This window comes from Lissotriton vulgaris, chromosome 5 (genome assembly GCF_964263255.1).
Source record: "Lissotriton vulgaris chromosome 5, aLisVul1.2, whole genome shotgun sequence".
Taxonomy (NCBI): domain Eukaryota; kingdom Metazoa; phylum Chordata; class Amphibia; order Caudata; family Salamandridae; genus Lissotriton; species Lissotriton vulgaris.
Window position 1 is genome coordinate 1,729,247,894 of NC_141693.1, and position 27,035 is coordinate 1,729,274,928.

The following is a 27,035-nucleotide window of genomic DNA, read 5'->3' on the forward strand; positions in this document are numbered from 1 at the left end:
GACGTGAAAGGACCAAGGCGATTATCACCTGAATGAGTGCAGAATGAGACAGCAAATGGGCGATTTTTTTTATCTTTCTTAGCTGAAAAAAGCAGGAAGAGATCACTGTTCCGACCTGGGTTTTCAATGAGAGGTCGGAGCAGAGAGTAACCCCGAGGCTTTTCACTGACTGGGTGGGGGAAGGAGGGGAGCCCATCGAGGCTGGCCAGAAGTGGGGGCCCCAACTTAAAGCGCTGTTACCAGGGAGTACAAGCTCGGTCTTTCCAGGGTTGAGCTTAAGATGGTTCTGGTCCATCCAGCTCTGGATGTGCAGCATGGTGGTTTGAAATTCCTTAGTAGAGTCCATAGAGTTGAGGGGGAATATCAGCTGCAAATCGTCCGCATAGTTGTAAATGGTGACATTTCTGTGTTTCAGGGAGTGCAGTAGCGGTTTGAGATATAAGTTAAAAAGGAGGGGGGATAATGAGGAGCCCTGTGGGACACCGCAAGAGGTGGAGAGTTTGGGAGCAATGAAATTCTCCAGTTTTACTGCCTGGGATCTGTCCGTTAGAAAGGACTTGATCCAGTCGAGGGCAGCGCCGTTGAGGCCGGCTTGTAATGTCCATATGGCCCATATTGCAAAAGTGTAAGCACAAAGAGGTCCAAGGGTGTGAGGTGAAACACTAGTAGCATTCTTCATTTGCCACAAGGGCATTCAGAGAGACCTTCTGGGACCCGCTCAATAGGAGATTTACCACAAGGAGGCTACAGCGCAGACTGTAAACCTACACAGACATGGCATTATGGCAGAACACTTACTGTCATTATCAACATAGCAGGGGCGCTCTTCACCCTAGCCCTTCGGGGGTCTCTCTGAGGTACCCATAATGGCAGGTGAAGTCTTTAACTGCACGCAACATGGGTAGATGCTGTTTGTTCGACGGCTCCAGCACTCAATAAACAGCAGGGTTCCCCAATTGGGGTTTGTCCCCTTTAGCACAGCTAGTATCCCATTCACCTGGGATAATCCTTTTTAGAGTAAATCACATTTTCATCAAACTTGAGTTGCAATGTTTTAATTTTTTTATTTTTCAATGGTGGTATTCGGTGCTCATCATCCCACCTAATTTGAAGTAGTGATACTTTGTATTATATTGATCAACAATGAAAGTGTTGTTTTACATCATCCCATCGCAATGCATTTCGGGCCTATGTAGACCTTCGCCAGTGAATAGCAATTCTCACCATTGAAAAATAAAAAAAATACAACATTGCAACTCAAGTTTGGTGAAACATTGATTTACTCTAACAAGGATATCCCCAGGTGAGTGGGATACTAGCTAAAGGGGACGAACCCCAATTGGGGAACGCTGCTGTTTATCACAATTTGTTTACATTCAACGATCAGAGAGTGTTACCCTTTATGCACACAACAAACCGAATACCCATTTGGTGCAAGATTGGAAGATTGGGAGTGCATGATTCCTTACATTTGTGACTCCAGCATTCAATGACATAGTGGGTGAGCCCTGCTCAGTGTATGTGAGGTGGCATGCTCCTGTCCATGTTATAACCGTCAGTAAAAAAGGAGGTGGAAAAACCTATAATCCTAAGAGACTAGGATACCTGAAGCCATTTTTGTGGACAATGCTCCAAAGGCAATACTTTAGAAAGGCCTAACAGATGGGTAGAAAAAAAATCCAACTCGCAAGTAATGCAAAGTGAAAGCATATGTAAACACAATTCAAATGTAATGAGTGGATTAATGGTATTCAAGACTCTTGGAATGACAATCCCAACAAATATCAAGGAGCTACAAGTGATGACTCAGTGCAAGTGAAGTCAGGTGGAGTAGTGTGAATGATATTTGTTGGAATTATCATATGAAGATTCTTGATTATGATTATTCCAATTTTTAAATTTGCATTGTGTTTACATGTTCTAACCATGTTAACATATGCAATAGAGAATGTGAAATAGACACAGGAGACTGGTTTGCAAATGGAAGTGCGGGTGTGCCCTGCACTACAGTGTTAGTACGTCACATTCCTTTATCTAGTCACAATCAGTTGGTTACCAATATAAAATGTAGCCCAGTTCAAATCCTTTATCGAAATCTTTAAAACAGCTGATAGCCATTCTCCACCCTGCTTAGCCATTCCATCTCCCTATAACCACTAACTACCCCATTGACTCCCAGGTCCGGCTTTTTACCCACTACTTCACTATTCCAGCCTTTTGAGCTCCTTAAACTCCGTAGGTGTAAGAAATTAAGGGGCTTATTATCAAGACAGGAGCTAAAATTATCGCCGTTTTAGCGGCAGAAAACTGCCTCTAAAACGGTGATAATAGGCTAGATTATATACTTTATGGAATTCCAATTTAAGCCCATGCTAGATGTCCTTTACCTTTAACATGGGCTTCAATTGGAATTCCATAGAGCATATTATCAAGCCCATTATCGCCGTTTTAGCTGCAGTTTTCTGTCGCTAAAATGGCGATAATTTCATCATCTGTCTTGATAATATGCCCCTGAGTTATTTCTTGGCAGGGTAAGAACCCACCTGAAGTAATAATCACAATTCTAGTCAAGGTAAATATTTAAAATCTCTAAATAAACCTGAACTCAACCCCCTGGTAGCTATGTCTCAGTCCTCTTCTGATCTTCCACAAGTCCAGGAGTGTTCTGAAGTGAATGCCTAGAGATGCTGGCCCCGGCTAGTAAATGGGAATGACCTCTGGGGACACCCTAACAAATGGGGTAAATGTGAGGCTTAACCCTTCTCATATCTGGGCATTTTCAAGATGGTCAAAGTCTTTGGCCATACTAAACATGGGCTTTGTGATCTGAGGGTTTTAATCTGGGAATGTTCTATGGTAATCCTAGAGTCCGCCCATATCCAAAACTAAATTCCAATTTTAGGCTGTCTCGGTACCTCCAAAAAACTCCAAGGCTGAAGTCTGGTAGGGAAGGACAATGGGGAGCTTAGAAACACCCTGACAGTGGATGCACACACATTGTTTAGGCATTCTGTTTCTCTTCTTTGAAGTATGCTTCAAATATTTAATATAAATCCAGCAGACTTATCAAGCAGGTCTTACTATTCCAGCACTGTGATGACACTGTGATGTCAAGCAGAGGCCCGCTGTTATGAATGCCGGTCCACTGTGAAGACAAAATAAGGGTGCAGGCCTCAAGCTCATCTGCTTGTGACAGCCTACCCATTTTTGAAGTTAATCGGGTTGCTGGGCTCAGCCAGCAAGCTATCCTATCAAGGGCAAAACAACAATACCTCCCCACCCCCAAGGCCTTTTGTCCTTATCCTGGAAGAAAGTTCACACCCCATCCATAGCTAATTACTGGCTGGTAGTACAAAATGCAGATTTAGCTTACAGGGATTTCAGATAGGAGAAAGGTAACTTTTTAAATGTCTTCTTTATAAAATATTTCTTAGAAATCAGACGCCACCAGTGAATTGGGCCTGTAAAAAATATTTTAAACAGTCCAAAACTTTAATTTGTATCTGATTCCTAGGCAGAGATAAAATTTATGAAACGTAATATTGCTTCCTAATGCTTTTCTATGGAACAGTCAGCCCTGCTGCAGAGAACATTGCTTTTTGGGTATTTCACTGTAAAGACATGCTTAACATTAAACTTTTACATGTCTTACTTTTACATGCCATGCACACTGCCTTATTCGCAATACGGCCTACTTAGGGGTGACTTATAGATTTTTAAAAGGAAGGTTTAGGCCGGTCACAATGATTTATTTTTCCAGGTCAAATTTGCAGTTAAAACCTGCACTGCAAAGCTACTGGTGGCAGGACTGAGGTTATATTTACATAGTAACTGCAATGGATGGCACAATTGGTACTGCAGTCCATTTGTGACATTTAACTTACAGGTCCTGGGTACACCTTGGTCCAATATACCAAGGACTTACAAGGAAATTAAAAATGGCAATCATATATTTAACAGTTTTACCATGTTGAAAGAGAAGCACCAGCACTTTACCCCTTGTTAGCTGGGGAAAAGTGCATTGAGTTCTGTAGCAAACAAAAATTAGATTCATAATAAAGGCAAAAAAAAGAAATTGGGGCGACCCTTCATAAAGGGCAAATTTCCAACATTCACAAGATAGAAACCCCCACAAATACCTAAGGTCACAATCTTATCTGCCTTCAAAGCATTGCCCAAGAACTATTTCCCACCTGAAAACCCCCCAGCTTACAGTGAGCCAACTACATTCAACTGCTTTGGTTAGAGCAATACCCCATCCCAGTACTGATGAGTATTGCCCACCATGGACTAGTGTGTACTGACTATCACCCTTTTCCATCAAAACACCATCACCTGTGTTTTATTTCTATTGGCGGTAAGGATCTTTAAGGCGTAAAAGGCAGTGAGGGCATCCAATAGCTATTGAGGACTAATAGGCATATGGTCAAGACTGAATAGGCCATCTGAATAAAGGAGTACATTTATATGGGTGGTTCTAACTTGAGTGGGAAAACTCAACACCTGTGCCTGAATACAAATGATCTCTTAAATAGCAATCCCTGCTCAAATACTGTCTATGCAGGTATCATAAGTCAGTCTACTCTATGCATATTGCTCGTAGTTGGTCAAAACCCAGATCTAAAAACAGAAGCAAATGTTATTCCATCCAGTGCTTCTGAAGACGTTTTAGTTACTGTGAGAAAAAACAAACTGATTTGGGCAGCAGCTCTTCTTTCAATGACTTAATAATGTTTGTCAAATTAGTGATTGAAAAGAATCCTACAACATTATATCAGGTAGTTTCTCCAAGAAAGAATCTGGAACAATTGATTTTTTTGTAGGACGCAGCAATAAAATAGTTTGGAGAAGGATTAAACTATTACAATCCCAGCTATCATAAGCAGCCAACGTTTCCTCTCTTTTTCAAAGCTAATAGTTTCCTTACTTCAACCCATGATCATAGCTTACTTTTATTTTTAAGGTGAAATGCTCCAACAAATTTTTAAAACATTTAAACAAAAATTATGGAGAAAATGGAAGCTAACAAACGGACCTAAAAGGACATGAAAAACAAAAATCAAACCTACTCAACAGTAAAATAGCAAAAATTGTTGAAGCATTTCAAAGCAGGAGGTGACCAGAGCATGGAATTTCTTGTAAACTTCAAGACTATTCACAAAGATAAATTTGGCCATAAATGTAAAATTACAACCGAATTTAACTCAGTTACATGTGCAAGGAATTCACAAATGAATTTCTGGCTGGTGTAAGCCCAATTACATTTGCAGAGATATCCACCACTAGTGCTGAGGCGTCTGCATCTCTATATGTTACTGAAGGGTTGGACTGAGGGTGTTCCAAGGCATGGTGCATCTTGGGAGTTTGTGAACACCCACAAACTTGTATGTTTGTGGCCATTCACAAACTCCAAGCATTTCCCTTTCCAGCCTTCATAGGGTTGGCAATATTTACTCCAGGCAAGTGGGAGAAATACCTTTCCAGAGTGAAAATTTAGTGGGAATGTAGTTGAAGGACTTTATACACAGGGGTAAATATTTTAGCCACAGAGCGAAAAACAAATAAAAATGTGTATTTACACAGGGATTCCATTCCTCTGTGCAAAGTGAACACTGTACAGAGGCAATTGAACCAAATTGCGGATCGCTTGGTGGTTCTATGGATCCAACATGGAAACCATGCAAATTCCAATCGAAATTAGTGAATTCTAGAAAGTAGCAAAAATCCATTTCGGCTGATTTAAAAATCTGAGAGCATTTTTGCTACTTTTAATGTTAATAGGCCTAGGGGCATATTATCAAGGAGGGCGTTATCGCTGCTTTAGCTGCAGGAAACTGCAGCTAAAGCGTAGTTAATGGGCTTGATAATATGCCCTTGAGAATTCTAATAGAAGCCCATGTTCACACCAGAACATGGGCTTCTATGGGAATTCACAGCGGCATATTATCAAGCCCATTATCACCGCTTTAACGGCAGTTTCCTGCTGCTAAAGTATCAAGTATCAAGCTGCTCCATTTTAATCGGCGACCTGACTGGATTTTTTTGTTGGGAGAAGTTGGATAGCCAGACTATTGTGTTATGAATTGGAACTACAGCAACCATAATGCCGAGTGCAGACACGCCTGAAGGGGTGGAGCCAAGAATTTAAATCATTTATACATTTTCGAACTTGATTAAACCTAGCAATTTCGCCCAGCGAATTTCCAGTTAACCAATTGCAAATGATTTCTGGTGGATCCAATTTAGGCACATCATTATACAACTATATAAAATTATTTTGAACAACGGACTGTATGTGTCCAATAGAGGAACCACAGGAGGTTCTACTGGTTCGTCAAATAGTAACTGGAAGCAGGAGCCACAGCTAGACACGAACCAATTGCAAGGCAAAACTAAAATTATTTGGAATTTTCTTTGGAGTAGTTCTTTATTGGTCCAAAAAAGATTCCCCCTTGATCTGGTAGAAATCCTTTGTAATTAGCCTTATAGAATTGGCGTCAGTGCTTACAGATCTCCTGGTCAACTGTTTACGTGAAATGCTTCCACTTTTAGGACAGAAGAGGGTAGAGACGTTCCCAAAGGTAGTGATCAAAGTCGGCTCAGTGAGCAGAATGTCAAATTTAGGACAGGTGATAATATATTGCGATTGGTCCGCAGGGAAATCCTTCATGGCTATACTGACTATGACCCCCTACAAGTGGTTCGAGGAATGGAAGGATGGCCGTGTGAAGCACAGAGGCCCCGAATACCAGGCCTACAAGATGGCGATTGCACAGACAATGATAGACACAGCTATGGAGAGGTTCCCACAACTGAAGGATAAGGTAAAGTGTGTTAATTCCACATAAACAATGCACCACGACACAAGCAGGCACACACACTGAGACATCATTACATACAAAGAAAAATGCCTAGTTACTCAAACATGCACAAAAAACATACAGACCTGCACAAAGACCCATTCACACGTGAACCAGAATACACAGAAATTCACACATGCACACAAACACAGTTATTCATGAACATGTACAAGAAAACAAGTTTTAGCTGCAGTACATCCTAATCACTGAGGCCCAGATTTACCAAGGGCTTGCGTCGCTGTTGTCACGTAAGGTGACGCAAGCCCTTAAGTTAGATTTAATATGCCACACAGAGCCACCATGCGTGGCTCTGCTTGGCACAGTAATTCTGGAGTAACGCAAGGCAGCACAGGTTGCTCCCCTTAGTTTCTCTGCGCTAGGAAGAAATGCCATGGGTGGAGCAAGTGTGTTCCCACACATCCACCCATAGTTTTTGCACATTTCCAGATATACTAACCTAAACCTGGTAATGCGTCCAAATGCCACGCCTTCCCAGGAGAGGCGTAATGTAAAAGAACTGTTTATTTCTTCTAATTTTTCCTCTTTCTAGGTGTGCTGCATTCTGCAAAGAATATAAAGAGGAAAATGCCCCGAGGATTGTTTTTGTGCGCAAAGAAATCCTGCCTGAAATGAAGGCAGCCTTGCACAATGGTGCAAGGGTGCCTGTCTTGGCGCTTGCTAACCATAAGTGTGCCAGTGCAGAGATAGAGCAGGAATGTGCCATATGTCAGTTAATATGGCACATTCCTGCCCTTTCCATTTAAAGCAGCACAGCAAGTTGTCTTGTTTCATTTCACCAAATGTTAAGTAAATCTACCCCTAATTGTATGCAGGATACTGATGACTCATTCATCCAACTCGCTGATATTCACACAAGCATTCAAATTTCATAAAAACACTTACATAGAGAAATTCTTAAAAACACTGTCACAGACCTATTCACAGAAATGCAGACATTCATAGATTCTTATTAACATTTCTAAACAACATGTACACAAACATTCACACTAACAATGACACAAAGGCGTTCACAGATATGGTGACATAAGCATTCATGCAAATACAAACACACAGAAATGTCTGCTATACAAACACACAAAGAGAGCCAAACAGACACACAAGCGCAAAGGTACTCACTGAAACGGGGCCAGACTTGCATGCAGGTAAGCACAGAGACACATAATTTACTGAAAGATGTACACTTAAACACGGACATTCAGATAAACACAGACAACCAGATATCATTCACACAAATAGGAAAACACCGCCTTCCACACAAGCATGGCCACAAAGAAATTTACATATTCACAGTCTGTAATTGACACACAGATATGATGGCATTCATAGAAAAATTGACAAACGTGCATGCACACCTAAAAATGTATTGATTATTTTATGTATTTATTTACTAATTCAGGGGTTTATTAACAAGCCCCTTGTGCCGCCGGTGCATCACTTTTCTTAACGCACTGGCAGTGAGTGTGGTGTATATTTCCAAAGCCACGCAAAGTCACCCTGCGTGGGTCCTTTTCAAGGCCTTGTAAATACGGCCCCTTTTCACTCATCACTTTACATGAAAGTGGCGTGCCATGGGTGTTGCTGTGGGTGTTCCCACAGAACACCCATGGATTCTGCCGCATTCCAGATTTACAACATTTCGTAAACCTGCGAATGTGTCAGAATCCTATGCCTCCCCGGGGAGGCGTAAAGAGGCGCATCAAGGAGAAATACTTTTATTTCTCCTCGTTTTTTCCTCTTTCTGTATATGCTGAATTCTGCAGCACACATAGGAAGAGGAAAACACTATCAATGATTGTTTTTGGGCAGAAAGGTGTACCTTCACAATCAGCCCCGCAATGCAGGCACCCTTTTGCAAGGGTGCCTGCTTTGGAGCATGGCAGCCAATTGTGCGCCAGTGCAGAGAAAGCACATATTGTTGTAAATATGACACATCTCTGTGCTTTTAAAATGGCACAGCTCGGCGCAGCAAACTGTCTTGTGGTGCCTCGCTGCGTCATTTTGTTGTAAATAAGGCCCTCAGTATTTATGAAGCACATCTCCAGCCCCAGGGGACATCATGGCGCTAAGTTAAGCAAGCCTCCTAAATTGCCAGGTAAAACAAATATTAACAAAATATATGAGTTTTCTCAGGCTTCTGCATCCATCAAATCTGCACTGCTCCACACCACACATCATTCTGCATTTCCTAACCACAACTCCTTTCAATCAGCCCTGACTACTGGAGGATGGCCCAGGGGCCCTAGACCTGCCTGATGCCCAGGGTCTCCCATTCCCCTTGATTTTACACATTCTGCACTAAAGCTGATGGTGGTGCTGGGGTTACTGACTGTGTTTGCACCTGATTTGTATTCCGTTGCATGTGTGGAACAAAATGATTCTGGTTTCAGTCTACATTCCCACTTTCAGTGGCCGATTTTACTACAGTGATAACAAGCAGTCCTCTTGTAGTAGTGTATTTTGTAACACGCACAGCTGCACCAACAGGGCGTCCCGGCGCTGTATAACGCTGTGGAACCCTTCCTGGCTCTCCCTGTGAGATGCCCCTCCTGGGCACCCCCAAGGTGAAGCCAGGCATCCCAGTGTTGTAGGGGCCGTTGTGGAGATTAAGCAAGCTATTGCCCAGAGTTGCAGCGTTGGACCCATGATTAGAGTAGGCTCCGAGGCGAGAATTATCGAGTCCGCGGACATTGAGCCCAAGACCCTGCCGCGTCGGGACTTGAACCCTGGTCCCGGACCTGATCTCTGCTTCAGAGTCTGCTGCTCTAACCAGTGAGCCGCACTTCTCCAATCTTCTTCAGCATATCAATATTTGCATTCACTCCAAAACTCGCATTAAGGAGAGGAAAGTCACAAAATTTACCAGGGTTCGTATTGATTACGAATCCGGCCGGATTTATACTTTTGCAAAAAAATTCGACTTGGCAAGACGACAAAAAATTCAAAGTGTTCAAGTTGATCTGCGCCCTGCCTACCAAGGTGAAGCTAGCTCAGATACTGGTTCAGAACAAGAGCAGGATCCCGAGATATAAGATTAGCTGTTACAGAGGAATTCCGTTTTATGTTGATGGAACAACAGTCAGGTCATTGTTCCGGAAGGGGAAGAGGCTGGGTGAGAAAAGGCAGAGGAGAAGGAGACAAAGACGAGGAGGTGAGGGATACAGGAGGAGCGCAAGGATGGCAAACAAAGAGAACATTGCGCTCGAACACACTGAGATAATTGATGCATCAAAAGATAATGCAACTATTATTAACTTGAGTTCTGTGGAGATAACAGAGGATGAAAAAGCAATATTGAGTTTGGGACTATCCTATTGTGACAGCAATGATTTCAATTATCCAAACAGTAGAATGGACCTATATCAATACATCCGTAAACTCAAGTTATCGAAAATGCATTCAGGAAAGCATACCAATATCCTTCAACCAGGAGGACAAACAACAGCCTCTGAGAACGATACAAATATTTTCAGTGTTAATGATATACCGGCATTACAAGACATGATAATCATACTCGATGACACGGCCTCAACGGAAAATGAGGAAATATTGGGACTGGAATCTAGACTAGAAGCAAGTGACCATACACCACTCAGAGCACCATCCAGGTTTTTACCACAAACTGTTAAGTATAACCTGGTTATCTTTGGAGAAAATGTAACTAGGGATCAAAAAAATTGTACATGGTGGAAAATCTGAAAAAACATAAAAAGGATCACAGGAAATCTTCATTTCATAAGACAGTGAAGAAAATACAGGATGAAGATGGTCTCCTTATTAAACCCTCAGACAAAGGGGGAAATATTGTTTTATGGGGAAGGGAGTAGTATAAAAAGGAAGCTCTGAGTCAATTGCAGGATTGTAATTGTTATTGTAAAATCAACCCCAAACAGTATGATAAAGTGATAATAGAGTTTTTTGGAAGGCTAGATACGTGGAGGGATGAGGGACTTTTAAGCTGGGATGAGCACAAGTTTAATAAAATAGAAAAACCAACCATCCTAGTATTTTACATGCTCCCCAAAATCCATAAGAACCCGACCAGTCCACCAGGGAGACCCATTATTTCATCATGTGGTAGTCTATTTGAGAATGCTTCCCGTTACATAGATTATTTCCTTAACCCAATAGCCAGATCCCTTCCCTCATACATCAAGGATTCAACCGATTTTTTAAAATGTATTTTTGATATCTGATGGGATAATGAAACTATGGTTTTATTGACACTAGACATCTCTACGTTGAATACTAGTATCAGACACGTAGATGGTCTGAGGGCGAATGAATATTATCTTAACAGAAGACCAACTTGCTTTTCTGCCCAGAATAGAATGATCCTGGAACTGATGGAATGGTGCCTCACAAAAAATATATTCCTATTTGGTAACGACTACTTCCTGCAGGAAAGGGGGACCGCAATGGGCACCTGTTTTGCCCGAGTTATGCCAATTTACATCTCGGCTGGTGGGAGGAACGGGTGCTCGGGCGGTCCCCTGGACCATTGGACTGAACATGATCTATTGTGGGTTAGATTAATCGATGACGTCTTAGTGCTGTGGCAGGGACGGAGGCGGAAACAAATTATTTATTGGTGACCTCAATCAAAATTCCCTTAATTTGGAATTTGTGGGTCAATATAGCAAAACCACAATAGACTTTCTAGACTTTAGAATAAGTCCAAGGAATGATAAACTAGAAACAACAGTTTTTCAAAAGAGTACTGCAGGCAATTCCGTCCTCCATGCGGACAGTGCTCACCCTGCAGCATTAATTAGAAGTATCCCCTTTGGGGAGTACTATAGAGCAAGGAGAACATGCAGTACTGAGGAGGAATTCGATAAAATTGAAAAAGAGATGACTGGTAGGTTCATCCAAAGAGGTAACAAACCAGGCATTCTGAAAGGAGCTGCTAGTAAAACCAGGAACTTAAAACGAGAGAAAATTCTGTTTGAACCATCAAGAACTAAAAGACAACAGGAACAAAATAAAATCCAGGGAAATAAGATCAACTCTAGATTTATTACTACATTTAATACAAAACCCAAAGAAGTAAGATCTATACTAAAGAAACACTGGTATTTGGTAAAAAACAATCCAGTGTTAGGTTCCAGAGTCCAAAAAAATCCTGAGATCACCTATAGAAAATCTAAATCATTAAAAGATTTAATTGTGAGTAGTGAATTTGTGGATAGAAAGAAACGTTCATCTGATTGGTTAAAACAGAAACCTGGTTTTAAAAAGTGTACAAAGTGTAAGGCATGCAATCATGGCATGAATCGAACTAGCCTTAAACACCTTTTAATAAAACCATTACCATCAGGAGCCCCATAACTTGTAAAAGTAGTTTTGTTGTTTATTTGTTACAATGTTCATGTCCAAAAATTTATATAGGTAGCATGACTCTACCTGTACATCAAAGAATCCTCCAAAACAGGCGAGCAATTGTCAATCAAGACAGAACATATCCTGTCGCGAGACACTTTGAATCACATCACCAGAGTAACCCTGAGAGTCTGCAATATACTTGCATAGCAGAAGTCCCCAAGAAAAAGAGAGGGGGGAACAGGGAAAGAGAACTCTGGAGATTGGAGACATATTATATTCTGGATTTTAATTGTAAAGAACCATTTGGACTCAATGTGGACGAGGATCTATATCTATGTCTGTCTTGAAGTAACTAGAAGAGTATAATAATGAAATTTGAAAAGTAGATCTGCACTAGTAACCATGAACTGATTGTGTTTTTAACTTAGAATATTTTTTCAGTGGTAGTGAATTGAGTTAATATTTACATGATGTGGACCTGTACATTAGGCTTATTCTTGCACTTTAGAGACCGTTATACATTTGCACTTTGCACTTTATGATGAAATTGCATTGTTTTTGGTATGCATATGTAACACAATAGTACATTGATATGGAGTGAAATGTTTACTATGAGAGAGTTGATTATAGTTTACAAAAACACTTGCACTTTATTTTTATAGTACTGTATTAGATAAGAGTGAAATGTTTACATTGAGAAAATTATCAAGGTTTACATAAGCACTAGCACTTTTTTCAGCACTTTTTTACATAAGGTGAACCTTCCATTTTTAGAAATTGTAGGGTTTTATTATGTAAAGAGTCGTTTTATCCATACCAAATTCTTGCTTTTTAGAAATACAAATTAGCAAATGAAGTACTGGCACTCTGTGTAAGAATTGATGAAATACTAGAAACAGCACTTGCCAAAGAAATTGTGAGAAAAAACGAACTAGTATGAATTCTACGAAGTAGGCACTAGCACTTTAATTACGCAATGCATGCACACGGGAGTTAATGAAATGAAATTCCCAAAGTATACAGTCAAAATGTGAAAATATTAGCTGAAAAGGAAAATATCTTTTTATAACATTTGTGCATTGATGGCATCTACAAAAAGGCTTTGTGTCTAATAACGTTGGTGAAGTAACACATTATAATATGGCCGACGTATTATACAGAATTGAGACGTATTTGTGAATGTTAAACCCACTGTCTGTTTTTACTACCCCTGTATTTTAATCAGGCAACAATGGTGGTGAGACATCGTGAACAAGGGAGCTTGACTCCCGAAACGCGTAGATGTATTTTGTCATTTTTTATAAATAAAAGGACTTTCGTAATCTACCTTGGAGTGCTGGATGATTTATTATTTCAGAAGATAAATCCTATATCCAATATGTATGTATGTATATATTATGGGAACATCATTTATAACACAAAGTCCCGCCCATGTGGGCGTGTGCAGCAAAGCATCTTGGTACTCGAAGTCCCTTACAATAAAACCACAGTGGGTGCAGGCATGTCATGCTGAATAAAAGTTTGTTACCCTCCCTACTTACTCCAGTTTCAAAATCGTAGTGAACAACGCAATTAAAAGGACCTCCCTATTAATAGACAAAACAGCTGTCTCAAAAAAATAACACGCCTGGACCGTGATTCAAGGCTATCAGAGGCTGAAACCTCAACCATATTTACTCGATCATTTCTCCCAGGAGAGAAAACAGTACTTAACGTTATTGCGGCTGGGGTCATTTCCATCAAAAGATCTGACACCAAAATGGAAATACCTCTGGCAATCCAAGGAATGTCGCTTATGCGGAGGTCGGGAAGAGTCCCTTTTACACCTGCTATGCATATGCCCCTCCCTTGCAGCTACCCGAAGAACGGTCCTTCGGGAAGCCTTAAGGAAGGAAGAAATACGGACATGCAGAGCTGCTGTCATCCAATGCCTTGGAGGGTCATCAATCCAACTGTCCTGTAGAGCAATAACATTTCTCAAAATGGCAGCAAGAGAGCTGGATAAAAAGGAAATTATTCAGTAATTTAATTAGTTCCAGCATACCCATCAACGGCATTGTCTTAATGTTTTAAATTCCTCTGTTTTAAAATTTAAAATGTATTTTTATTTAAGGTGGGTTCCCACCCTTTTATGATTTTTTAATTGAAATCAAATAAAAGTATTCATGACTGACTGACTGTTACCCAAGTGGGTTCCTTTAACTGGAAAAGTACTGCCTGCGCTGCCATGATAACCCCACAGTAAAGGACTCTCCTGTCCTCTCGGCATGCCGTACTTGCAGCCCCGCTCTTCCGCAGCAGGACGTTCTTGCGGTTAGGCGTACCGCTACGAATCCACACAAAAAGTTGCCCTGATGAAAACGCCTCACACAGCGAGAGCTCCACTCCATTTATTGTAGGTTGCCGTGACAGTTCCTCATAGCAGCCAAGACTTTGCTTCAGTCAGTGATCAACGGCAGAGTGTTGCCCGGAATGCGTTAGGCCAGTTTGAAGATACTGAAGGAGGGAGCTGTTCTGCTTGCAGCCTGCAATAAATACAGAGTAAAGCTCTCTTATGTGTGGCTTTTTCACCGGGGCGTTCTTGGAGTTTGATATATATATATATATATATATATATATATATATATATATATATATATATATATATATATATATATATATATATATATATATATATATATATTCAAGCACAGACATTAGAACAAGGTGAAGATGGTAATAAGACAGGATAACATTGCGACAGAAAGACATGGATGCTTGGACAGGGAGGAATGAAAAATGGGAGAGGGAGGTATGGACACTGGGGTAGGTCACATGGGGACTGAACACGGAGACGTGCACTGGGAAGAGAAAACATGAACACTGAGCCTAGACAACTTGGACACCGAGACAGGGAGAAAGTGGGATGGAGGTTCACTTGGACAGTATTACACATACTGTGACAGGACAACATTAACACTCGGGCAAAGAGACCCCTATACTATGACTGAGGAACGCACCTTAGCTGCTGCCTGGACACCAGCATGTCACGCATCTCCGCTGCTTCAAGGCAGCAAGAGCTTGTTCTTCTTCAGCATGCTCTCAACACAAAGCACAAGATAAAACACTGTTGTTCTGCTCAAGCCGATCCGGCCCACTGCGTGAGTTAATTCATAAGTAAACAATGCTAGATGGATGCTGGTAGCTTCACAGCGCCTCACGCTTCACTCCTTGCGCTGCTCTGAAATAGTCCAAAATGCCAAAAGTTACTCCCAACTCGAGTCAGCGTCTCAACATTGCTGACGGGGACCATACTCCTTCTGCAGTAGAAACTCTTCTTTAGTGATCTCCATAAAGGTCAATTTCATGCTGTTGTTTCACTGCCATAATTTGGTAGTCAAACCACGAAATCTTCTTGTACATACCAACTTTAACATTGTTGACACTTGACAGCAAAGTCCTTTCAACTCAGCAGTCACCCTCTAGAACAGTTGCACACAGTACGCTGGCATGATCAATTGCCCTGGACTACTGTCTGTCTGATGTACATAGACACTTGTGGGACTGCCAGGTGCAATTTTTCCCCACAGGTTTCAAACTCCTTTTCTTTGTAATCCTCTTAGTTCCTCTAGTTTCTTCTAAGCTTCTCTAGTTTCCTCTTAATTTCGAGTTGCTTACGCATAGTTTCTTTTCCACCCCTCACCAGTGTTACAATCGAGGATGTAGTCTTTTAGCTAATAAAAGATGTATGTTGTTTAGGTTTCGATCAGGTTACAGATAAAGCATGCAAAGCCCCACCAGGAGCAGCATCCTGCTGCTCAGTCCTTCTCAAACCAACTGTTCACTCATCCAAGCACAAACACACTCAACAATCCAACCATCCAAGGCTACACTCACTGGCTGAATTCAGGGAACATCAAGACTGTGGGGAGAACGCCTAAGGGACCAATGATGGGGTGGAATCCGCATTTTGCCCCACATCCCCAGTTCCACCAGAATGCATACACCCAGTCTTTTTTTAGACTGGGGCCGACAAGGCTGGGGGAAACGAAAAGGAACCAACCAGGTCCACTGGGAACAACCAGAAGCAGTGAGGGACAATACCCGGAGCAAGACGGGGGAACAGAGAGCAGGCCCAAGAAACAAATAAGCTTAGTGACGAATTTGTCCTCGTACACACTAAACAAAGCTGAAAAAACCATTTTGGAAAAAGGCCTGGGGTTCATACCCACTCCCCGACTTGATCGGTTTAAATTGCTTTGTGAGCTTAATGAGTTCTTTAGGAAATTGCGACTAAAGAGCTTTTTTGAAAACAAGGACAATGAAGTAACTGACACAATTCAGAGTGACACACCATGTAAATGGAAATCCAATTTCACCCCTCCATCACATCTCATACCTCCTGAGATTCTAGTCTTTGAACAGGCGGTACTACACGAGGTGGAAACCCTAATCTGCCCCGCTGTGTATAAGAACTTAAAAGCAGTTGAATACCAGGCGATTCAATCACTGAAGCAAAACACTACAATCGTGATTAAAAGTGCCGACAAAGGCGGAGGCATAGTGATTCAGGAAAAACTGGACTACGATCGTGAATGTAAACGATTACTGAGTAATAACAACAACTATGTTCTCTTAAGAGAAGATCCATTGGAGAGTCTCCGTGATGAGATTATTGAACTTGTCTCCACAGCTGAACGGGACGGTTGGATATCAAAACGTGAATCTGATTTTTTGACGTCCTCAAGCGGGAAAGTACCGTATTTTTATACGTTACCTAAAACACATAAGAACATCCTGCCACCACCTGGACGCCCGATAGTCTTGGGTATCGGGTCTCTATTAGAACCCCTATCTCAGTATTGCGATTTCTTTCTGAAGCCAATAATACAATCTACAGAGACGTATATAAAGGATACAAAGAGCCTGCTAGCGATGCTTCGCACAATCGAGATGCCGGAAGAACCATGATTTCTGGTTACTCTCGATATCGAAAGCCTTTACACCTGCATACCACAAGATGAGACCATTAAAGTGGTAGCTGAGGCTCTAGATCAAACCACCTGGAATTTTACAACAACTCGCGCCTTTGTAGTGGATTGTGCAACATTAGCACTTAAGAGACATTTTTTTGAATATGAAGGCAAGATCTTCCTTCAAGTAACAGGGACCTCTATGGGCAGCACTTTTGCCCCTTCGGTGGCAGGACTGTATGTCTATAGTTTCGAGAGAAAATACATCTTGGTTCCGCACAACCCTTTTGCCTCCAACATCGTTCTATGGCAACGCTATATAGACGATGTCCTCATGATATGGAAAGGTGAAGAGGCAACCCTACTTCCTTTCTTTACCTGGATTAACACCTGCGATCCTCACCTCAAATTCACTTATGAGCATGTAAAAGAAAGTATCACCTTCCTCGACGTGACGATAAACAAACGAGATCATCTGATCCAAACAAAAACATTTTACAAACCAACATCTAAAAACAACTTATTGCATTTTTCTAGTTTTCACCCTCGATCACTGAGGGGAAACGTCCCGTTCGGACAATACCTCGGCATCAGGCGGAACTGCAGCGAAATGGCTGATTTCAAGATGCAAGCAGATGAACATTTACATTTACATTTACATTTACAACTGACTGAAAAACTGGAATTGTGTGGCTACCCAAAGAAGATTCTCCTCAAAAGTCAGAAGAGAGCCACCAACCAAAACAGAGATGCCTTGTTGGATTCATATCCAAAAGAAACATTGCCGGAGGTACCATTAACATGCGTAACCACCTTTAACCCTCTGTCTAATGCTGTAAGCTGCTGCATACAAAAGAACTGGAAAATCATAACAAGTAACCGGTTTGAGTGGGAGAAACCTCTTTTTTCCTACAAGAGAGCGCCAAGTCTAAAAGACTCACTAGTCCATACCCGTCCAGCAAGACAACAGAACAAACAGGAAGCAACAGTATTGAATGCCTGGGGGCTCCCAGCAGTGACGGGCCACTTCCCATGCGGGGACTGCAGTGTGCCATTTAACTACTCATACCAAGTTCCTAAATATTGAACCTGGAAAACAATGGGAACAACGCAGTCACACAAACTGCAATACTAGCAACGTTGTGTATTTAATAACATGTACATGTGTCCCTAATTATGTGGGAATGATGAATAGACGCGTCAAACTGAGGATTTGTGAACATCGGAGTAGCATCCGATGTAAGAGGAATGCAACAAAATTGACTAACCACTTTATTGAGGAGAATCACACACCAAACGACATGCGTTGGACCATCATCGAACAGGTTGTGGGTGGCAATGAAAAGAGCCTGTTCGAGAAAGAACAGCGATGGATCCATCGTCTGTCCAGTCACCGTTTAGGATTGAATGATGGCATTCCGTGGGGTTCCGTGCTGAGACGCTAACCTTCACAAACATTAAGGTCTCCACTCGAGTCTGTACAAATGCGTTCCCCACACATTCCAATTCTGAAGTAAACAGTGGACACTTTTCCCTCTCTAATAAATCACATCTCTTCTAGCCAAAACAGAGCATTCTGTGAACACTAACAGGGTTGTAGATGCCATCAAACAGGATTACAGTACACTTGTATTAGGTGAGATACCAATATCACTTGGTGCTTTAAAATACTAACATAGATTTCAGTTATTATTACAAAGGAATGTTTGCCAGTTAGAGCACCTATAACCATTGATATTAACTCACAGGTATGAGAACACTTGTAATAATAAGCACTATAGTTGCCTGTTACAACTAAAAAGCAAATACTGGCTTTTGCTTCGCTGATAGCATCGCAAGGAACTAAATACAGCAGTGCTTTTATTAAGAGCTCAAAACATCCTTTGAGTCCTAGGAATAAGATCACTGTAGCGTCCGTGTTTTGCATATAATCATGTTTGCACGCCATATTAGTACATGGGCTTTATTAGGAATCCACACGAATGAGAATACTCAACACTTTAACTTGAGTGACTTGACATCCTTTTACGTGCATTGAATATGCCCTGTCTGTTGTCCGTGCTAGCTTTAGGACGGTACAATAAAGCTTTGTGATTTGTCCTAGCGTAAAACATTCCGGGACCCTTTAAACTATCTGAAGAAAACGTCACGAGTAGCGAGTCACGTGTCTTTTGTCACGTGTACCGCGAACTACGCTATTTCAAACTACCACGCCCGAGCACGGTGTTCATTCGGGCCACGGCATTGAAAGGCTAGGTCGCCAGAGGGGAGTCGCCTGCTAGACAGTAAGTGGAGAATTGAAGGGTTATTTACTCAAAGGAAATTACGATTGAAAAGATGAAGATAACGTTACTATATACGCTAGGGAGATACTGACTTTGCTTTTCCAATCGATTTTAGATTGTACGGCGTGAAGAAAACCCTTGCCGTGTCCGCCCATGCTGCACGGAAATTAAGCGCTAGTTGTGAGTTCTGTGAGAGGTTTATTTATCTTCCATGTTTTAATACATAACGGAGTCTGTTGGGGTTCCGTTAAGGCCAATTCATGGGCTTTTTAAAAAACGTGCATATGCTTTTCATTTCCAATTTGCTGCCATTGAGGCACAGCTCGGTCCTAATGATTAATCCGAATGTCATGTAGTTCTCTTGACAATAATAGTCCTGTGGAACACAGTAATTGACTCTGCAAAAACCAGTCATGTTTCTAAATAAGATAAATGCCATTAAGTGACAAATAATCTCAGTCAAATGATGGCATTCAGAGCACGATTTTTGCTTGCATGAATGTATCATATCACAGACATGGGTGTTACTTGGTGAAGGTAACAAGTCTGGAAATACTGTACTGTGAATCTTCAAAGGTCTATACAGAACCATATGAATAGTTTACCTCTGTTATTTCTCTTTTGTTTTCTTTTCACAGGTACTTGGCCCCAGTAAATTACTGGGTGTGCCTATACGGTTAAAGCCATGAGTAACTTTTTATATTTTTCATTTTTCACACTAATATCCTCACGGTTGGGTGCGCCTTAGTGCGTGCACACCGCCGGAGGATCACACTTATGGTCCTGACGAATGCTGAGCGATTGGCTCTGATAGCTGAAACATGTTGACCGACCAAATTTACATAGGACTAAGAGTTTCCAAATAACGAAACCTATCTATAAGTCCAAATATCACCTGTTTTTAACTAATGCGGGTTGGACTATTAATAAAGTAGTTGACAGTCACAACTACGCATTTTTTAAACTTTTTTGCACTCACTTAGCACTATTTTGTTTTTTCACCACATCAACACACAAAAGAACCAGCTCCGCTGTAAACAGACGTTGAAGCACACTGGAAGGGCACTAGGTCCTTCCAGTGGGAACCCAATGATGAAGCATTTCACCACTAGGTTGGAGAGTGAGGGTTCTTTTTACAACTAACCTCTATGTGTTTTTTCACCAGGTTCCACGTTTTCCCTCATAGGAGTTTTCACGTGAGGCGTCATACTTCTTTTCACTCTTTTGTTGTTTATTATCATTGATACTAGGGGTAAAAGAGTGACTATTTATACCCTGACTCTCCTGTTGTTTGAACTAAGGGAGCAAGGGGCCACAACACTTGCTTTGGTAGCTCAGCTAAGTGGTCCAAGTTCAAATCCAAACCTCCCCTGCACCAAAATGAGCCATCCTGGGGAAAATAAGGTATATCCCTGTACCTTGGTTTCCTTGTCACTAAAAGTGGGAGTGCCTAGAGGTGATTAGGTTTTACATTGTGGTACTTAGAGCATAAATATCATCCCAATGTTGAAATATATGGGTGAGATGGATTATTTTCCGGATACGGGAAAGTAGAAATATGTTCTGCTGCAAGGAAATTTGGAGTAAATATGGCCAAACTGGATTTTACAACATAGTTTTCCAAAGTAATTAGCTATAAATACAAAGGTTTTACAAACCATTCTGAAGGAGACCCATTTTGTACTCTACATTTTACTTCAAGGATCTGTCACAGCACCAAGCAGAATTATTTCTCCGCTCCAGCAAATCATGTATGTACCTTTCGAAAAAACTGTGCACCCATTAGAAACACTTGATGCGTAAAACACAAAAAATTGTGCCACATGGGAAGCAGTGCCTCATACTGTGTGCCCATTCTTACTTCAGTATGAATTGTTACTACATCATAATATTAGTGCCTTGAAATAAAATACCATCAGAATTTCTGACATTGTAAAAAGAATTCTATGAAAGGGTGCTTCCGTCAATGCCAGACGATCCTTAGGGGCTGTTTATAACGTAGTACAATATGTACCAGACTGCCACTATAAGTACTGCTTAATAAAGAAAGATGCTCAGCTTGAAGCGGTGCTGCTATAGCATGCTTCTGGCATGCTATAGCAGTACCGCTTGTGAAGCTGCTTATGGTGTCATGGTTAGTAGCTCTTAACATTCTTTCCTTGTGTCGCAGTTCTCATATGTGAGAAGTTGGCCTGATGTATGATGTCCACAGTTCTGTGGGCACCCTGTATCAGTCCAAACAATCCCTTAAGGTGGTGGTTGTAAAGTCAACCTTATAGACAAGCTATCCTAGGGGTAGCATGGACTAAGCAGTCTTAGGCTTAACTCAAGAGGGCATGTGAAGCCAGCTGTTTTACCATATGCAATCCTGTAATATCAAATGAAAGGACACCTCAAAAGTTATATATTATAAAAATATATGTATTTATTACTAGAATAATCCTCTGTACTCTTTATGAGTGCAGAGGCAAAAGCGTTTAAACAAAAGCACAGTTAAACATTCAAAAGTTGCACAATTTTGGACAGGCCCGGTGGCCACTCAAACCATGTACTAAAATAGTGGTATAAGTACCACCTCTTGAACAATGGTAAAGACTAGGGCGTTGTGAATCGCTGGGACTACTCGAGACTAGCAGTGATGAAGTCGGGAGAGGCCCGCGGGACACAGGAGCAGTGCCTAAAGCACAAGCATGCACCAATGCAAAGTCAATGGCGCGTAAAAGTTATCGAGTTACTGTTTTGGCAGTCTTCCGACTGGAATAGAATTCCCCCACTTTAAACTAGGACACTAGAGGTGTAAACCACTACAGGAGCACCGGTGTTAGGTCGTTACCTCACCAACAGGAACCGAGTGCATAGGTGCCAAAGTGTGTCGGGTTTCGTCGTGGAGATCTATGGAGCCTGGAGATGAAGATGCTGCAGGCGGCCAGGAGAGAAGAGTCCGGTTGGATCCAAGGGTGGATCGAAGATGTAGAGTACCTGAAAGCAGAGGGGACAGAGTCTGGGTCACTAGCCAGTGGCCAAGATGGAACCAGGAAGGAACCAGGCGATGTCGGGCGCAATCAGGTGGTTGTTTTGAAGCTTGTCTCCGCTGCCACGTGGACTCTGGGGCATCAACGATGACCAGGAGTGGAGCACTAGCTGTCCCTCAAAGGCTCTCGCTGTCAGCGGTGTCGGCTTCCAGATCGGAGGTAACAAGCCTTGGCAAGTGCAACCCACGCAGGATTTGAAGATCGCTTCTTACTCGGACCAGCAAGGTCAGAGCAGTGGCTCCTTTTTAGGGAAGCGAGGGCCAGTCTGGAGCAACCAGACTAGCAGTGTAAATTTAAAGGTTTGTTGGATCTGGGGCCACTAGCCAATGGGCAAGCGACCGGACCAACGCGTCGAGCAGGAAAATGCAAAAGGGCCCCACGCAGCACTCGATGAGTGTGGAGGGGAGATCTTTGGTGCACAAGCTATTAGGGGCTGGGGCTTCTCAAACCCCAATGCACAGCTTCAAGGGTGCCCCGGAAGCTGCACGGTCAGAACTTTGCAGTCTTTTCAAGATGGCCGGCTCCACGCTTCACGTCGCCTCCACGGGTCTCAGATTCGCTGGGACTGTGGATCGAGCTGTTAGAAGTCAGGTAAGCTGAGTCTTGTTGATCTCTGTTGCTCGAGTTCTGGCGGGAAATGCAACAAAGCAAACTGTTGGGTGCTGGATGATGCCTGTTTGCACAGGGTGGTCACTCCTTGACCACAAGGGAGATTCTTCAGTCTTCCACGTCGAGTGGGATGTCGAAGGGTCCAGAGTTCTGTATCAAAGTTTCGTTCAGGATAATCTAATGCTCCTGGGCACATCTCCTACCTTTATTCCAAATCAAGGGGCTGGATTACCTGCTAGATCCCTCCTATGGGTGGGACCCAGGAAGGGGGTGGTTACACCCCTTTCCCTTTGTCCAGTTTCGCGCCAGAGCTGGGACTGGAGTGTCCCAGCACCGGTTTGAACTGGACTATGCATGGGAAGCCTTGTGCTCCCCAGGCAGTGTCTAGTTTCATTCAACCCTCCCTGCTACAATCCACTATCTCCTGTCTGGAGTGGTGTAACACCTCCCTGTGACAGGATACCATTTGTCCAGGCCTCCCCTGCCGCAGTTTCGGTCAGCAGCAGGAGGCCAGACTTGTGTCTGTGGCAGCAGCGTCCATTTTGTGATGCTGGGGCTTTGGTTAGATTTAACCGCGTTTAAGCAAAGTAACATGTCTTCTCCCTCTAGAAGGGTGGAATGCTGCCCCCGTCGCCAGGACTGGCGAGGGGGTCGTATTCCAAACATGTTTTGATAAAGCCAAACCAAAGTTAGCAAGTAACCGCAAGGATTATAATGCACTTAAGAGTATATGGTATGGCAATATCCTGGAACAGCTAAGGGAGTTGATCACGACAGCTGCAGACAGGCTCAGCTCATGCTAGAGCACCATCTCACATAAAACCAAGCACTCTGCCTCCAGGATTGTTAAGGCCTGCCATAGGAGTGACTTATAGGTATATATGTGTCCAGATATAGGTTTAAATATAGGTATACTATATCTAAGCAAGGGGTGATTACACGACCTTGCTCCAGCTGAGTGATCAGCCAGTTGTGTCAGTTTGGATAGCCAGCCAGGGGTGGCAAAAGATATGCTGCAGGCCCTGGTAGGCCTTGGATGCACCTATGCCATGGGTACCTATAGTACACTGTACAGGGGCTGATAAGGTGACCCAATATCCAATTGGAGAGGTACCTAAGGTACATGGAGTCCATTTTACAGAGAGAGCAGATAGCCTGGGGCCCTGATTAGCAGGGTCCCAGGCCAACTAAGTCGAAAACCAGCTAAACACTAGGCAAAAAATCTGGGGTAACCAAAGCCAGGTATCCACCTTCCTACATCATAGCAGACAGACGTTTTATTCCTCTAGGTTATACATATTGTCTACAATTCTGCGTAGCATCCACTACAGCATACATTATCATGCCATCATCCTCACTGTCAGAGTGTCCACAACACGCTTCGCATGACTCAAAGCAATTATGGAGGACTATTGTGACGGTCGTGCAACTAGTATAAAATCATCCCTAAGCAGGAGTTTGTCTTTGAAAAACCAATAACTGATGACCCTTACACCCCGGGCGGTTTCTCCCTAGGTGTGGGGAAAATGATAATTTTGTTTCTACCACCAGGTTTTCCCTGGTGGCCCCAGACAGAAAGAAAACAGATCAGACTGTCCACTCTAAATAGTGTTGGCAGTCTGATGTACTTACACCAATGGTCCCAACTTCCTGGCCCTATCCATGCCAGGTGGAGCGTTGGTTTGACAGAGAGAATACACTGTCACGTTTGTAGGGGTGTTCCATGTCCTCCAAACTCTAAATCAGACCCCAGTGTTTCCTTTCTTAGATGTTTGCCTGTATCCTCAAAGTAAATCTGAAATTGGTTTATTGCGTCCTCTTAAGCAGTTTAGATCCTTCCTCATTATTGGTCATATTTTCCTTAGAGAGCTGTTTGCAAAGCTATAGGGCAACTGGGGATGCAAGATGAGGAGCGTTCAGGGATTCTCTTGATCAAACTCCATCAGAATTTGGCAATCACATTTTTGGACAATGTCATCAAAAAAGTCAGAGATTCCAAGGTCTGTACTCCCATGCTGTACAATTTGCTAACTTGACTCTCCCTTCTCTTGGCTGAAGTTATGTGGTGGGATTTTCAGGCGACTCAAAACCTCATTGTCTATTAGGTTCTGTCAGGCACACTAAAAGCTCTCTCACCTAGGTCTAAAGTAAAATGAAAAATGTTTAGATTGTGACGGTTAGATTGCATTTTTCAGTTATTGGGATATAAAATAACTTTTTTGAAACTATAGAATATATCACAAGCAGTACAGATATAAGAACTTTGAAGTACCAAAATTTGCAACAATCTACATACTTTAAGGCAGGTTCACCATTCCTTTTCAAGACTTGTCACTGGTAAGTGTTGATTCTGTGTCCTCCTGGTGTCTCCCATTGAGGAGACTGCAGCTCTGGTGGGCAGTGGTGTGCACGGGGCTGATCGAGATGGCAATGAGGAACATGTTTTTATGTCTGCATTTGTGCAGCCTGGGTGCTTCCTCCCTGTTGATCCTTTGAGGCCTTAGAGCGCTTGTGGCGTCTCTCACTTGCGAGTACCACTTCCCATCAAGACACTTTCTCCATGTGGACAGAGAGCATGGCAGAAGCTCTCGGGCCACACATGGGCCTTCTGTAAAAAAAAAAAAAAAGAGACAGCCTTCTGACCTAAATCCATTTCACATATTACCTTTTCTTTTTCCAATTCGAGCATTTGTGTAACATAAGGCCTACGCAGCCCCCACGGTGCAGGTGGGGCAGAGCTCTAGGTGTCCCGCTCAGCACAGTACGCTCCACTGACTGGGTCCGGGACTAGCTACTTTTAAAGTTATGTTCATGCGCACATGTGCCGGCAATGTGCGCCATGATGTTCACATGACTCATTACACATGGTGCGCTGTATGCTGCAGGTCACAGGTTAGATGAGTAAAATTAACTAGTAGTCACGAAATCACAATCACATGTCTTGCGGTGGGAGCTGCTGTATTCAGATCCCCCGGTTTGCGAGACTCAAGCCATGGCAATATTGCGACTCTGGGCCCAAGCTTGTCGGTATGGACTGCTCTCTGCAGGCTTTCCGTTTACTTGTGTACATTTCAAAATTTCAGCCAATTCTGAGTTTCGGAACCCATACAGAACACGTTATTAGCAGCATTACTGCATCAACCGCTGCTCGGGTTTCAAGCCAACTACTCGGTGGAACTTCGAGTATTTTACTGCCAAATGATGTGTTGAAACCTACCCACCCAAAGAGCCACAATGCTGGAGTCAGCCCTATTTGTAAAACCAAATATCAAGCATTTCTTAGGCTGGTCTACGCAGACCCTCTTGCAACCCCATGTCCTGGTACATGCAGGTTAGCAGCTTTAGAGGCCACTATGTCTGTTTGTGTGAACCGGTTTTGGTATTGGATTTACAATATTATGAGGACAGTTTGACATCCTTCTTCAGCCCCTCTGTAGGGTAAATAGAGAAGCATTCAGAATTTCTTACATACATGCAACCAATTAAGCAGTCTGGTGTTAAATGCGTCAGATGAGTGGTTAAACCTGCATGAGACATAGTACCATCATGGCAACTGCCCCGCCCCTATTAGCATGCATCCCGCAAATAAATACACACCACACAAGTATTAACTTGCGATTAACTGCTGTAGGTTTATTACATACAACGTTATGTAATCTTGTGGGTTAGCTTACGGGCGATACAAGGGCAGGCAGCATTCTCGCCACCTGCCTGCCTGATGAGCCAAGCAGCACCGTGGCGAACCACCTATGTACTGCACCTTCAGGTGATCCCCTTCCAAGATCACATGACCATTGGTCCCTTATACTCACGCCCATTTCGGGTCAGAGCGTAGCTAGGCAAGCCCCCGGTTGCTCAGGCCCACAACCGCCCGAAGGATTAATGGGGCGCCCACACAGGTTCCAGGAACCTCAGATGAGGCCTCTGGGGTTAGGCTCTGGCACCCCTATGTGC

At 42.7% G+C, this 27,035-nt stretch overlaps 1 protein-coding gene across 1 annotated transcript in view; it reads left to right on the forward strand.

Moving 5' to 3' along the window:
* Nucleotides 1-27,035, forward strand: part of LOC147717053 (all-trans-retinol 13,14-reductase-like) — a 656,600-nt gene that overhangs the window by 565,429 nt on the left and 64,136 nt on the right. Inside the window, exon 9 of the mRNA XM_086923956.1 lies at nt 6,658-6,824. Coding sequence (XP_086780082.1) covers nt 6,658-6,824 — 167 coding nt within the window. The remainder of the gene's footprint in view (nt 1-6,657; nt 6,825-27,035) is intronic.